This window comes from Thrips palmi, unplaced genomic scaffold, assembly GCF_012932325.1.
Source record: "Thrips palmi isolate BJ-2018 unplaced genomic scaffold, TpBJ-2018v1 HiC_scaffold_1, whole genome shotgun sequence".
Lineage (NCBI taxonomy): Eukaryota > Metazoa > Arthropoda > Insecta > Thysanoptera > Thripidae > Thrips > Thrips palmi.
The window spans coordinates 12,763,092-12,778,227 of record NW_023144620.1 but is presented as its reverse complement, the minus strand read 5'-3'; the positions used below and the strand labels follow the sequence as shown (position 1 = coordinate 12,778,227).

The 15,136-nt window shown below is 64.6% G+C and overlaps 1 protein-coding gene across 2 annotated transcripts in view; it reads right to left on the bottom strand.

The window, feature by feature from the left end:
- LOC117640949 (ubiquitin carboxyl-terminal hydrolase 48-like) overlaps positions 1-15,136 on the bottom strand; it is a 46,177-nt gene that overhangs the window by 3,404 nt on the left and 27,637 nt on the right. For both annotated transcript variants that reach the window (XM_034378039.1, XM_034378118.1), the window contains exons 18-19: positions 11,085-11,228; positions 7,683-7,808 (exon numbers count right to left, since the gene is read on the bottom strand). In XM_034378039.1, coding sequence (XP_034233930.1) covers positions 7,683-7,808; positions 11,085-11,228 — 270 coding nt within the window. The remainder of the gene's footprint in view (positions 1-7,682; positions 7,809-11,084; positions 11,229-15,136) is intronic.

Below are 15,136 nucleotides of genomic sequence, written 5' to 3'. Positions count from 1 at the left end.
GCGGGAACAAGGAACAACCCCCGCGAGGCCGCGCGCCGAACCGCCGTCCGAGCAGCACGAGGAACAGGCGGGAACAAGGAACAACCCCCGCGAGGCCGCGCGCCGAACCGCCGTCCGAGCAGCACGAGGAACAGGCGGGAACAAGGAACAACCCCCGCGAGGCCGCGCGCCGAACCGCCGTCCGAGCAGCACGAGGAACAGGCGGGAACAAGGAACAACCCCCGCGAGGCCGCGCGCCGAACCGCCGTCCGAGCAGCACGAGGAACAGGCGGGAACAAGGAACAACCCCCGCGAGGCCGCGCGCCGAACCGCCGTCCGAGCAGCACGAGGAACAGGCGGGAACAAGGAACAACCCCCGCGAGGCCGCGCGCCGAACCGCCGTCCGAGCAGCACGAGGAACAGGCGGGAACAAGGAACAACCCCCGCGAGGCCGCGCGCCGAACCGCCGTCCGAGCAGCACGAGGAACAGGCGGGAACAAGGAACAACCCCCGCGAGGCCGCGCGCCGAACCGCCGTCCGAGCAGCACGAGGAACAGGCGGGAACAAGGAACAACCCCCGCGAGGCCGCGCGCCGAACCGCCGTCCGAGCAGCACGAGGAACAGGCGGGAACAAGGAACAACCCCCGCGAGGCCGCGCGCCGAACCGCCGTCCGAGCAGCACGAGGAACAGGCGGGAACAAGGAACAACCCCCGCGAGGCCGCGCGCCGAACCGCCGTCCGAGCAGCACGAGGAACAGGCGGGAACAAGGAACAACCCCCGCGAGGCCGCGCGCCGACCGACCAGTCCGAGAGCCAGGAACCGGGAACAGCACCGCGAGGCCGCAGACCTCAGCGTCGAGAGCAGATGAAGCGCAAGGACACCGCACCCGCACGCGTCCCGCCGCAGCAGCCACCCTCTACTTGGGGGGTATGAGGACAACCTCCACAGACCGTGGAAGCAGGGCTCATCCCAAATTGATAACTCAAGACGGTTTTTGAGCTAAATGGGACTCGAATCAAACGTGTCACCCCACCAATGGACTGCTCTCCGGACGGGGAATTCATTGGTGGGGTCACATGTTCGATTTGAGTCCTAAAGCGACTCTGCAGATCAAGCGTTCGGGATTTTGACCGCCTCCACCGGTCTTCTGGCCCACTGTGCGACGGCGGCAGACTCTCAGACCGATCTCGGCATCGGATAGAACGAGAACACACGCGACGCTTCCCATAAACTCGTGCGGTTAGCGAGCGTCCTCGTCGAGCCGGTCGAAAACTGTGCGTCGCGAGGTGCGAGTGGGGCGTCAAGAAGGAGAAGGGGAGGGGAAGGACAGGACCGCCTCCAAAGCCGCCGCCGCCAACTTCGCCCCCGAAAACTTGAAACTATTCGCAAGTATAGCGGAGAGCGCGCGCGTGAAAGGCCGCCCCGCCCCGCCGAGCGGTTGACGCGAGACACTGCACTGGAGAGACACTTCATTAGAGTTATGAAAATGTGGGCCGCCCCGCCGCCGCGTCACGGCCCAGCATTTGTCAACGTCCCGAACGCACGCACATCGAACAACGGGCCCAAGCTGGACCGACCTGTCTGTCTCTCTCTCTCTCTCTCTCTCTCTCTCTCTCTCTCTCTCTCTCTCTCTCTCTCTCTCTCGCACTCACGAAGGCGCCGCGTCGCGCGTCCGCGTGCGAGGGAGACAGAACGGACGAGGGGCCTTGTTCAGAGTATTGGAGTGCAGACTAGAAAGCTTGGGCAAGACGCGTGATTCTGTGTAGTATGACTCCGAACAGAGCCGTGTCGTCGCTCTGTATCTCTCGCACCCCGACGGAACGCCCCACGAGTACGGGAAAGACACCTCACCTCAGCGACGGCAGCGCCAAGGAAGCACTGTTACAGTTCGGCATCAACCTGCTGCTTTCCTTGCCCCGCGGCGCGCCGCCCTGCGCCGCCCGCTTCCAAAATTATTTATCACGCTCTACTCCGAGAAAGAGAGAGAGAGAGAGAGAGAGAGAGAGAGAGAGAGAGAGAGAGAGAGAGAGAGAGAGCGAGAGAGAGCGAGAGAGGGAGAGCGAGCGAGAGCGAGAGAGAGAGAGAGAGAGAGAGAGAGGCCCGCCGCTGCGGTTCCGGAAGACGGCGGCGGCAAGCGTTCCGTTCCGTCGCGAAGAATGCGGCGCGCACAGCCAGCCAGCCAAGCAACCCCCGTCCCTGGGGGACGTCGTCGCCGTGTCCTCCAGCGTCCCTACGATTCGCAAGTAATTACGATTGTGTCCCACACACACACACGCACGCACGCACGCACGCACACACACACACCCACGCGCGCCGAGGAGCCGTGTGGAACGCGCCATTATTTATTTCGGCAGGCAAAACTTAGTTCCGCGCAACAGCAGCCACTATGAGCGGCGCGCGCCCAAGCGCGCGCCTCTCTTTTTGACGTGCCGCGCTAATTTATCGCCTCAAAACACACAATGGGCATCGCCGTCCTCGCCACCCTTCACCCCGCCTCGTTAAAGTCCCGAGCCGAGCCAGCAAGGCGCAGGGCCCGCAGGGCTCAACCCGGTAGTGCGTCGCCGAGCCACCCGGGCGGCCAAATTTGAATTTCCGACATTCGCTCGTCTGCTCTCATTCTTGGTGCCGCCACACACCTTGGGCGTCCAAAGGGCCACACCTTGGGCGTCCAAATGGCGTCCGGGGTCACAAGGACGCGGCACCGCGGCACCCGGCAAAGGGTTGGGGCGGGTTCGGGCGGCCAAGTCCTCCGGGGCAGTCCTTGGGGGCAGGCACCGACCCAGACGCCTCACCTGCCCGCCATGCCGGCCCTGCCGAGGGCCCTGCCCGCCCGGCCGCCCAGACGGCACTGCCTCTGGATATTCATATTTCCCTTTTCCATCAGCGCTTTTGAATTAAGTTTTACGAGTGGTACTCCTGCTGCCCTGCGGCCGGCTCCTCTTCTGCTGCTGCCAGACGCCGCTCTCCGGCCGAAGGTGCTCCAGCCGCTCCAGCGACACGCAGGGCGGGGCGGGGCGGGGCGGGGCGGGCCGGGGCGGGGCGCCGCTCCCGTTCCGCCAGTTCGTTTATTGTTTCTCCCTGCTTATCTCGCCTCGGTTGTTTCCTGATGGAAAACTCGCGCCAAATGGCCTCTCTGGCCGGATCATCGGCCGGCCGCCGTTTCGCGTCCTGGAGGCGTGCGTCGTCCGTCTCGCGGCCAAAACAAAGGAATGGGCTGGCCGCGGCTGGCGCGCTAAATTCAAAACTAGCAATCTGGACCGCGCTAACGACGATAATTTCTTTCCCTCCTCGGAGGCATTGCACGGAGGCTGCGGCTGGACGATAAAGTCCCGGCCAGCAGCCTGATTCCGAGAGTCGTTTTCGTCGCTCTGTCTCTCTCGCACTCACGGGGCGTTCCGTACAGGTGCGGTAGAGACAGAGCGATGAAAGCGACTCTCGGACTCAGGCTGCTGCTGCACGGCACGGCGGCAGCGGCGTCACCGACCGCCAGCTTACTAGTACGTCCGGCCGGCCAGCCGTGGGGCCCAGACCGAGCAGGCAGGCAGCGGCCAGAGCGGCCAGCCAGTGCGGTGGTAATGAGCCCGGTAGCGGGTAATTAGCTGTGCTGGACCAGCGAGCCGCCCCGCCCCGCCCCGCCCCGTGCGGGGGAGGCTGCATGGGGTCATTAGGGCGGCCCGGACCGCGGCGCCAGCCCCGCCAGGATGGCCGCTGGGCCGCTGGACCTCTGGGCCGCGCTGGCACCAAGGCTGGCACCGCTAGCCACTGGCCCCACCGGGACCCGGCGGGGCCGACCGCGGCGGCGGCCAAATTGAAATAGCCCCATCTACATGGCCATCACCGAGGCGGCCAGCACGGCGCGGCCCCGGCCTGGTGCAGCCGGCGAGCGCGGCGCGCTGCTCGAAGGAAAAAATGGAAACAAATGGGTGTTTGAACGGGTACCGCCGTTAAATTCCGGCCGGCGGGGCGAGGTGCACGAGGAGGCCCGGTCTGCTGGCCGCATAGCGCGCCGCAGCGACGGCGTGGTCGTCGCCGGCGTCTTGAAGGGCAGCGAGACGAGGCGGCTGGACCGCGGCCAGACGGACGGACGTCGGCAAACACGCCCTCGCGATACAACAGCCCTTGGCGACGTCCACAGAGCCCCCCGGCCCCGCCCGGCCGGCCCGCTTCCGACAAGCCTGTCGGGTCCGGCCTCGGGTCCGGCGATCCCAACACCACACTGGCAAACAGCAGGGCGATGCGGTGGCGATTCCGGGCTGCGCCTCGGCCCGCCTGGGCACGTCTTTAACCTCCGCGGGCCTAGAGGGCCCCGCTGCTTCCCCTCGCGCAGTGCAATGCAACATTCATTACACCCTGCCCGGCTCCTTCGCGCACCCCCCCCCCTCTCTCTCTCTTTCTCCATGCCCGCGCCGCACAGGAAGGGAGGAGCGAGCGAGAACTTTTGAAGAAGACGAATCGCTTTCCGGCTTTTTATGAGCAGACTCTCCAGCTCATAACATAGTAAAGCAGCCGGCGCCGGGGCCAAGGAAAGAACGCGTCGCACTGTGTGCGAGCGCATGTGTGACTGGGTGTGTGTGTGTCTGTGTGTGAGTGTGTGTCTGTGTGTGAGTGTGACAGTGTGCGTGCGTGACGCGGGGTGCAAGGTGTGACTCGACGCGTCCGTTTCGGTGGGGTCAGCTGGCCGAGGCCGAGGGAGCCAGCGGGGACCGGCAGGGACCAGAGGCCGGACGAGACAGACCGGGAGAGCGTCAGCTGCATGGCCTGCTTGGCCGCCGCGGCGAGCGAGAGGCGAATCACCCTTTCCGGAAGGGCGCGGGAAAAAATACGCCAGCCCTCCGCGCTCCGCGTGTACTGCCCACCCGCCTCGCCCCTAGCCCCTGCCAGCACACTGCCAAACAGGCCTGCCCACAACCGACACGCCGACGCTGGGAAGATGCACCACTTGACAGCGAAAGCCCAACTCGAACCGCTAAACAGGACTCGAACCGAGCGTGCGAACCCACAAATGGATTCCTCGTTCGGAGAGCAATCTGTTGGTGTGGTCACACGTTTAGCTCTAGTCCCATTCAGAGACTCTGGAGCTCAAAACGCGTCTAGAATTTCGGCCGCCTCCACCGCTGTGCGGCCTGACTCGGGCACACTGAATATCCCGCCGAACGGAGGCACTCCGCGATTGTGATCTCGAGGCCCCGTGGCCCCGTGGGGCTGCGGGCCGACAGCGCGGCCGACAGCGGCCAGGGCCCTGGCCTGCGCCCCGCGTGGCCCCGCGTGGAAGGGGCCGCCTGCACCTGCATGTCCCCGGGGGGCGTGGCGGGGCGTGGCGGGGCGTGGCGGGGCGTGGCGGAGCGTGGTCCAGGACCGTCCAGCGTGGCCCACCTCGATAAATCATGGCGCCCCGCCAATATGCCTAAACGCGGGGCAAGCCACCACACTGGCGCCCCGCCCCGGGCAGCAGGGCGCCGCGGGGCGCAAATGCACCTCGCCGACAAACCACCACTGCGGCTGCTCCCGGACCAAATTTTCCCAAAGGCAGAGCAAGCAGCCGAGCCAACACGACGAAGCCGACCGGCCGGCCGACTCCGGGAGGGGCGGTGGCGCTCGGCCAGGACGGGGCGGGGCGGGGCGGGGCGGGCGCCCTGCTCCGAGTAATGCATATCCAGAAAACAATGAGCTCGCCGTCGAGCGGCAACCAGGGCCATAAAACTGCGCGCGGGGCGGCGCAGGTCGCGGCGCACCGCGTCACGCAGCCCGGCGCACTCTCCCCCTCCCCTCCACCTCGGGCACGGCACTCTTCTCGAGGAGCAGCAAGCAGCAAACATGTGACAGGACACGCGGGCCGCCACGCCGCCACGCCCCCAGCGGGCCAAACGGGGCCAAATTGGCGCGCGGAATTTTAAATTTATCGACGCGTAATGAGCGGAGCAAACACACGCACGCACGGCCAGCCGGCCAGCCGGAGCAGCCAGCCACTTAGCTCGCTGCAAGCTGCAACAATGGCTTCATTATCCATCGGGCTGGCTGGCTGCCGGGCTGGCCGCCGGGCGGCGCGTACGGCGGGTACCCCCGCGACGGCTCCCGGTGCGTCGGCGAGGCAGTGCGGCGGTGCACTGCGAGGCCGGGGAGAGCGCAGCGCAGCAGCGCGGCGCCACAGGTGCCTCGGTGCCTTCATCTTCATTACCGCGCGGAAAGTCGATAAACATGAAAAATCTGGCATTCATTACCTTCAGCGTGTCCGACTAGAGAAAGGGCAATTTGGGAAAGGAGCAAAAAAGGGGCGCCGCGCCGCGCGCAGCGAGCAGGCCGGGGTGGTACACTGGGTGGTACCGCCTACACTGGGTGGTACCGCCTACCGCCCTAACGGGGCCTCGCCGCCCGTCACAACGCGCCGCACAGTAGCACCCATAGCAGTGTAGCAGCAGCGCACCGATGGATGGAGAAATTGCCCCGCGCGGCAGCGGCAGCCGGGTTCGAACCTCGGCGGCGCAATGACACTTTTGAGCGGTGCGACAAAAAAAACCTGAGGGCGGTCTTCGCCCGCAACGGCAGCAACAGCAACAGCGTGCTGCGGCAATGGCCAATAAAATGGGTGCGCGAGCGGCTAGGGATAAAGAGAGCAAAAGAATGAACTGGAACGAGTAAAGGCGCGACTTCCAGCGAGTGTCCAGTCGTCCTCCAGCGCGGCCTACCGGGCCTTCTTGTGAATGGACCGCGCGTTGGGCGCTGCGGCTGCGGGTTCGGCTCGACCATGGCCTTCCAGCTCCAGGCCCTGGTGACGCGGAGCCCCGTGGTGGCAGTACGCCCCGAGGTTCCCACCGCACCAGTCACTGAACCTCCCGTCCCGCGGCAGAAACGCCCCGCCGTCCTAGAAGCAGCCCGTCGGGCCGCCTGGCCGTCCCATTCCAGCGCGTTCGATTCGATTCGATCCGATTCCCCGATCACACCTGATCGCCGGCCATGACGCTGCACTTCGGGGCGTCGCGGCGCGTCGCGGGGCGACGACGACGACGCCATGACGCGGCGCGAACGGAACGCGGCGACGGCAGCGCGGCGCGCGGCGGGGCGACGAACTAACCACAAATTGGAAATGCCGGCAGCGGGCCGCGGTGGGCAAGGCGGTGGGTGCCGCGGTGACGCCAATCCGAAAGCCGCCGACACACCCAAACGCCTTTTTGCTTTCGAGCCCTTTTTTAAACGCGCCGGATAGGTGTCGGCGGGTCGGCGTCGGCGGGTCGGCGTCGGCGGGTCGGCGTCGGCTCAGCAGACCCTTCGTCCCAGTCCTCTCAAGGCTCCTGCAGCCCCTCCTCTGCCCCGGGGCCCTGCCGGGGCCTCGCCTCGCGTCCCGGAGTCCGAGCCCCCGTCCGCCCGGGTACCGTAGCAGGGCGTAGCGTTCAGTACCCCTCGGGGGCCCGGGGGCCCACTGCAGGCTGATTCCGAACAGGTCGGTCCGTCTCCCTCGCACCCGCACGGGGGCGCGGCACTGTGAGTGCGAGGGAGAAGGAGCGCCGAAAGCATCATTTGCGATCGGCCGGCCGGCCCGCTGGACGCACTCTTTGCGCGGTCGCTGAGGCGAGGCGGCGGGAAGGTGGCGAAAGAGTGCCGCGCTGCCCATCACGAGCAACAACAACAACAACCAGAAAAACAAGAGCAAAAACAAAAACGGGCCACATCCACGACGCCGCGGCCAAGGCGAGGCGGCGACACTTACCCGCAGCAGCAGGACGGATCTGGGGTACACGTTGAGGGAGCCGAGGGTGTTCTCGGGGCCCTCCAGCGGCCGGTTGTCCAGGGTCAGGTGCTGGTCGTAGGGCGCCACCTGGAAGTGCTTGTAAATCTGCAACAACCGGCAAAAAAAATCGAATCAAAGTTCTCGAAACCACAAGTTTAGCAGTCGACTAGTGCTACAGAAACCCGCTGAATCGCACGCACTTGAAAAACCGCCACAGCCAGCAGCACTGCTGCGCTGCGGTCAAGCCGGCCGGACCCGCGCGCTGCGGCTATCTCAGTTTCTCTCTCTCTCTCTCTCTCTCTCTCTCTCTCTCTCTCTCTCTCTCTCTCTCTCTCTCTCTCTCTCTCTCTCTCTCTCTCTCTCTCTCTCTCTAGCCTTATCGTGTAATGTTGTCCAGTCGCCTATGATGGCATAGATTTCATTAGCGCGCCAGCCTAGCCGCCTATTAATAATTAAGCAGAGTGGTCCGGTCCGGTCGGGTCCGGTCGGGTGCCTTGCCGGACGACGGCCACCCCCGCGTTGGCCACTGTCCAGCCGCGACCACGGCTATCTTGAACCGTTTTCTTATCAATACACAGTCCTAGGATAAATCTTGCCGCGGGCTCCGAGTAGCAGTTGGAGCAGCAGGGCCAGCAGGGCACTGCGCAGGGCACCCACTCGGCCGTCGGGCGGTCGCTGCTTTTTCGCTGCCTCCGCTTCGCGCACCTCCTGCGTGGACACTTTCAGCGGAGCGTCGCAGTCAAACCCGAAGAGGAGGTCCACCTCGTCGACAACCAAGCGCAGAGCGGGCCTCGTCTTAAGCCGCTAAAACAGTCCCACGACCCCGGAGCGGCCGCCCCCGCCGTGTCTCGGACCTCTCAGACCCGGCCGGACAGAAGGAACAACCAAGGTAGCGGGGTGCACGGCACGGCACGGCACGGCACGGCAGGGCACGGCCCGTCGGATTACGTGCGGGACATTTACCCTCGCCAAGGAGGGGAGGGGAGGGGCCTGCGCCTCCGGCAGGGGATGTCACGGGTCAAGGGTGGGTCAGCAGGGCCACCGGCCGCCACCGGCAGAGCCGCTATCAACCCTTCCTAAATACTTTCAACACACACTTTTCTTTGTGTCCGAGCGGCGCGGCGAGGGGCGGGGCGGGGCGGGGCGGGGCGGGCACGCGTGTCCCTCCGCGCGGTGGCCAGGGGTCCGTAAAAGGGTAAAAGGAGCCAATTGGCCTTCCAACCCGTGGCGGCGAGGACCGCAGATAACACGGGGCCCTTCCCGGCCGGCGGTGTTTCGTCGCCCTGTCTCTCTCGCTCCCCTACGGCACGCCCCACGAGTGCGAGAGAGACAGAGAACGCCGCAGCCCGCAGCGATTCGAGGACCTCCCCGTCCTCCAAGACCCCCAAGAGCCCATTTCCAGAAGCGCGCCAGGGCCGGGCTGACCACGCGGCACCGACCCCGTCCAGTCCGGCCCGGTCCGGCTTGCCCATTTGCATGCAATAACTAATAGTGGCCGTTAATCAGTGTAGAGGCCGAGGCGGTCCTCGGGGTGCTGGCGGGGTCCTGGGTCCTCGCCGCGGTCCGGCCGAGATCTGCGCCGCCATGCCGCCACCGCCCGTCTCGGCACCACTTTGCAGTGATTGGGAGCGGCGCGTCAGAGTGTGCTGGTGTGTGTGTGTGTGTGTGTGTGTGTGCGTGTGCGTGCGCGTGTGTGTGTGAGGATTTGGCCAGCGTCGAGATGGCCGTCCGTCCGTTCGCGTTCCGTTCTCACGCCCAGGGTGCGCGGGACCTGGCGGGCCCTGGCGGGCCGCGGCGTGCCGGGGCTGCCGATGGACCACACGAGCCCCGTGCGCGTCTAATAGCAGCGCAGACGCCGTACGAGGCATTGTGGCCGCGGACGCCGCGCCGGTCGGTTCCCCTCCGCGGAGCGGTTCCGGGAGGCGTCGACGTCGCCCTGTCTCTGTCGCACGCACGCGACGTCGAGGTGCGAGCGAGCCAGAGCGACGAAAACGACTCTCGGAATCAGTCTGCGGCTTGGCGGCGTCGCAGGCCGCGCGGTCCGCGCACCACACTGCAGCGCGTACCTGCCAATAACGCTCTCTCTGCACTGCAGCCGCGCGCGGCGCCGTTCCGTGGCCAGCCCTTGCCTCGGACCTTGCCCGTTCGCTCGCCACTCTTTGTGCAACCAACATTCAACGACCGCCGCGTCGGTCTCGGAACCGCGCCGTTCGACGCCGAGCTTCCCCGAAGGAAAATCAAGGATCGGCGAGACCACGCGCCTAGCGGCGCCTGGGCCTTTTGAGTCGGCCTGCCCCCCGAAATGAGACCGTCAGCGTCAACCCTTGCCGTCAACGATCGCGGAGCACGCCATGCCGACCGCGACGCCGACGCCCCTCGGCGCCAAGTCCGAATCGGACCGCGCTTCCGTCGCTCTGTCCCCCTCGCACCCTTACGGGACGCCCCTCGGGCGAGAGAGAGAGAGAGAGAGAGAGAGAGAGAGAGAGAGAGAGAGAGAGAGAGAGAGAGAGAGAGAGGCGCACGGTTCGGACTCGGACCGCTGCAGCTGCGGGGCTCGGCAGCTGGCACGCCACGCGGCTAGATGCCCATTACCCACTTCTGCCGCCACGTTTAACGATAGCCTAACGACGCCGTCATCGTCGTCCAGCAGGCCCGGCCAGGGCTCCGCTCCCCTCCGCGGCGGCGGAGCGCGGCGCCGCGAGGGTGAACCACTGTTAGGGGTGAACCACTGTTAGGGACGCGTGAAACCCAGGCAGACACGATAGCGCCCCGCGCCACAAGAAAAGGATTGAAGTAAGACGGGCAGCTTGACACGCGCACTCGCAGCGGGGCACCCTGGTATCGGACCACAGTGGGCAAGAAGACCGGTGGAGGCGGCCAAAATTCTAGACGCGTTATGAGCTCCAGAGTCGCTGAACGGAACTCGAACCGAACGTGTGGCCCCACCAATGGAATGCTCTTTGAACGAGGAGTCCATTGGTGGGGTCACACGTTCGGTTCGAGTCCTATTTAGCGACTCTGGAGCTCAAAACGCGTCTCGAGTTTGGGCAGCCACCCTGGCCCACTCCGCGGAGAGTCGTTTATCACGGTCCAGTTGGCCTCGCCCGCCTCGCCTCGACCGGTGGCGCCGCGCGCGCCGCGGCAGTGGCCACGCCGCACCCCTTGGCGCTCCGGATGGATAATAGACTCACAATTAAGACAACACCTCCCGAACCGTTATTACCCTTCCCGGTGTCGACGTGAAGCGCGCAGATCCCAGCCCAGCCGCCGGTAGGCTCGGTGGGGCACAGCCCAGGCACAGCCCACACTGGTAATTGGTCATCAACTAGGCAAACACTCCGGGCGTGCGTCCGAGGGGCGCACACAAGACACCGTACTCACCTCCACCTTGAGCTCCAGCAGCGTCTGCTCCGACGACACCGTCAGCTCCTTGTCCCCGCGAGGCTTCCTGGAGCGCGCGCTGCGCCGGATCGAGTAGTCGCTGGAGGGCGACAGCGCGGCCGCCGTCTGCGCCGACGACTGCACCTGCGGGGAGGAAAGGCAGCGTTAAAACCAGAGGCCCAACTTCAAAAGCGTGCAAACAACTTAGGTAAACTTGGGTAAACTTGGGTAAAATAGAGAACATTGAGACAAACGCAGGTAAAATTTCTCACAATTAAAAAGGATCAGCATCAAGACAACGCAGGTAAACTTCCTCAAAATTGAAAAATTAAAACAGTGAGACAACACGCGGGTAAAATTCCTCAAAATCTAAAATTAAAACATTAGGCCAACTCGGGTGACATTTATCAAAATTAAAAATTAACCAAACAGTCTCTTTGCGAGAGCCTCGAGCAAGGCTCCATGGCACGCTGACGCTAGCTGACGCGGGGCACACGGGGCTTTGGCGGCGTGAAGTGGCCCGAGTGGATCGACTTGCCACTGCTCGGCGGCTGCTCGGTGGTTGACGCGGACCTATTAGGCTGCCGCGCTAATAAGCATGCACACGCATACCGACTCGGTTCGGGTCGACGGTTCGGACGAGTCGGTCCGTTCCGTTCGGCTCCGATTCGGCTCTGGCGATCGCTGGCCGCTCGCTCGGATCGGGGCCGATAGCCAGTCCGATAGCCAGTCGATGGGGGCGCATCATTTGGCGCGATAAATCAGTCCAATCAGCCCACGGCTAATCGGCGGGAGCTGCTTCACCGTGCCTTGCCGCCCAGCGATCCAGAAGATCGGTTCGTCGTTCTGTCTCTCTCGCACACTTACGGAGAGCCCCATGAGTGCGAGAGGGACAGAGCGACGAAAACGACTCTTCTGAATCGTTCGGCTGCCTGCCGCGGCTTGCCGCTTGCCTTCGGCTGGGGAGCAGGCAATGACTCAGGACTCAGGCGGCGGGGGCAAGGCCTAGCTTGGACACCTTGAATGCCTGAGGGAAGCTTGAAGGAAGCTTGAGGGAAGTCTGAGGGAAGTCTGAGGTAAGCCTGAAGGAAGCTTGAAGGAAGCCTAAAGGAAGTCTGAGGGAAGTCTGAGGGAAGTCTGAGGGAAGTCTGAGAGAAGTCTGAGGGAAGTCTGAGGGAAGTCTGAGGGAAGCCAGAGGGAAGCCAGAGGGAAGCCAGAGGGAAGCCAGAGGGAAGCCAGAGGGAAGCCTGAGGGAAGCCTGAGGGAAGCCTGAGGGAAGCCTGAGGGAAGCCTGAGGGAAGCCTGAGGGAAGCCTGAGGGAAGCCTGAGGGAAGCCTGAGGGAAGCCTGAGGGAAGCCTGAGGGAAGCCTGAGGGAAGCCTGAGGGAAGCCTGAGGGAAGCCTGAGGGAAGCCTGAGGGAAGCCTGAGGGAAGCCTGAGGGAAGCCTGAGGGAAGTCTGAGGAAAGCCTGAGGGAAGTCTGAGGGAAGTCTGAGAGAAATCTGAGGGAAGTCTGAGGGAAGTCTGAGGGGTCTGAGGGAAGTCTGAGGGAAGTCTGAGGGAAGCCAGAGGGAAGTCTGAGGGAAGTCTGAGGGAAGTCTGAGGGTAGTCTGAGGGTAGTCTGAGGGTAGTCTGAGGGTAGTCGGAGGGTAGTCGGAGGGAAGTCTGAGGGAAGTCTGAAGGAAGCCAGTCGATCAAGCATGCGCTGCGCGGCGGTGGACCACGCTGTTATCCTGTGCAGTGCAATATCGTCGCTAAAGCCGTACGGCGGCGCCACCGAGCGAGCACTCCGCCAGCCCCCTTCTCCATGTCTCTCTCGCACCCCTAAGGCGCACCCCATGAGTGCGAGACAGACAGGGCGACGAAAGCACTGTTCGGAGTGAACCTGCCGCTGACCGCGTCGGCTGTGCATGAGGTTCGCCTCGCCCCGGAGCGCCAAGCTCGCCAAGGCTCTCAAAAGGCGTAACGCGGCATTACGACCGGGCCGGCAGTCCGCGGCAGGTATCGGGACGACATATCGGCCAATGTAAATATTCATTTGGAGCACCGGACTGCCCCCGCCCCGCCCCGCCGCACCCCGCCCGCCACGCCCACCACGCCCCCGTCGCCCGCGGCGCGCCGCTGACACACTGCTGCCCCCTGTATTTACCGCGTGCAACTCCTGACGCCGCTTTGAGCCCGCCCCCCTTCCCTCCGCCCCGGCAGGTTCATTCCGAACCGCGCTTTCGCCGCTCCGTCTCGCTCGCACTCACAGAGGCGGCGGGCCTCTTGAAGGACGCGAGAGAGACAGAGGAGCGGCATTCGCAAACAGCGTGTGCAACCCTCTCTCGGCGTGCGTGGGAACGGCGGCCGCGCAGCCTGGCGCAGCCTGGCGGGCCCATGCAGTGCATCGGCGAAAGAAGTCGCCCCCCCCTCCCCCCGGATCGACGTGCAAGATGCCGCCGCCGCGATGCGCGTCGCGTCGTGCTTGGCAGGCTTGGCAGCGCCAGCAGCGCCCTGGGGCTCGGGGCGCCACCACCCGGCCGGGCCGGGCCGGGCCGGTGCGCCCACCACTCCGCCACACATGCCGCCGCGCCGCCAAGCCACGACCATGGGAACGCGATGCCAAAAACGGCCCCGGCCTTCAGTCATTCAAAACGCCACGCAGAGGATGCACGACAAAGTTTGCAGCACTTCCAAACCTGCTTGCTTGCAGCAAAGTCAAAAGTAAAGCGTGCCAGGTCCGAGGGGGTAAACACTTCAAGAAATCGTGTACAGACTACTCGGTATTACGCTGTATTACGGGTGTATTACACATGTATTACGACCTTAAAATGCCAAAATTTGACACATGTGACCCACAAATGGTATTACGATCACGTGTATTACGCATTAATACACAGTTGTCGTGTACAGGGTATTACGCGAGTGGTTACCCCCTCGGCCAGGTCGAGTCGAGGCGGCGGCTGCAGACTGAGTCCAAGCGTCGCCCTCGTCGCTCTGTCTCTCTCGCACCCATACGGGACGCCCCACGAGTGCGAGAGAGACAGAGCGACGAAAACGACTCCTCGGAATCAGTCTGCCGGACAGGTGAATGCTACCGATGCGCCACAAATCAACACCCACCGATGTGGCGGCACCTGACATCGGACCGACCGGACCGAAGGGACGGACCGGCAGGGGCGCGACAGTGGCCGTGGCCGGGGGGCAGGGGCGGGGCGGGGACGCACGCGCACGCACCCACACAGTCACACAAACAGGCGCGCGCGCGCAGCGGCCGGGCGGCACACTCCTGGGCGATGGCCCGGCCCGATAAACCGTTTCGGCCTTCGGGCACCTCCGGGGCGATCGCCGCGCCACGCACCGGTGTGCGCCCCGCCGCCCCGCCGCCGCACAGTGTGGTGGTGTGCGCCTCTCATCGCGATGCGCCGCCCAGTTCCACACGTCCCGCCGCGTCCCGCCACACCGGGCAGCCCGGAGGCGCGACGCGGACAAAGAATAACCACACTGCCGAAAAATACACAGCAAGCAAGCAGACACAATCGGACCGACAAAGCGTCATACACGCGCCAGCGCGGTTCGGTCCTTTATTCACTTAGGCCCTGGTTGGTCCACGGGGCCCCCGGTCACGGCTGGAGAGGGAGGGGAGGGGGCGCCGCGACGCGTCGGGCCTCTCACTCTCTCCGAAGGGAACCGAAGGGAACAGGAACAATGCCATCACAATTACTGTTATTAGCCGATACGGCTCAGCGGGGCCGAGGGATGCCCAGCGTGCTGGACCAAACAAACACTCACTCACACAGGCTCCTCTCTCTCTCTCTCTCTCTCTCTCTCTCTCTCTCTCTCTCTCTCTCTCTCTCTACAACACAGCGTCGAGTGGCTAAATAGAATTTGCAGCGTGGTGCACAAGGCCGCCGCCGATATTTGCAAAGGTGATTCATGTGGTTCCTCCCAAGGACGCCCCTGCCGCAACGAGCGGGGCGAGTGCAGCGCGGTGCAGCCAGGACCGCCACTTTGCCGAGGGACTCTCTCTCTCTCTCTCTCTCTCTCTCTCTCTCTCTCTCTCTCTCTCTCT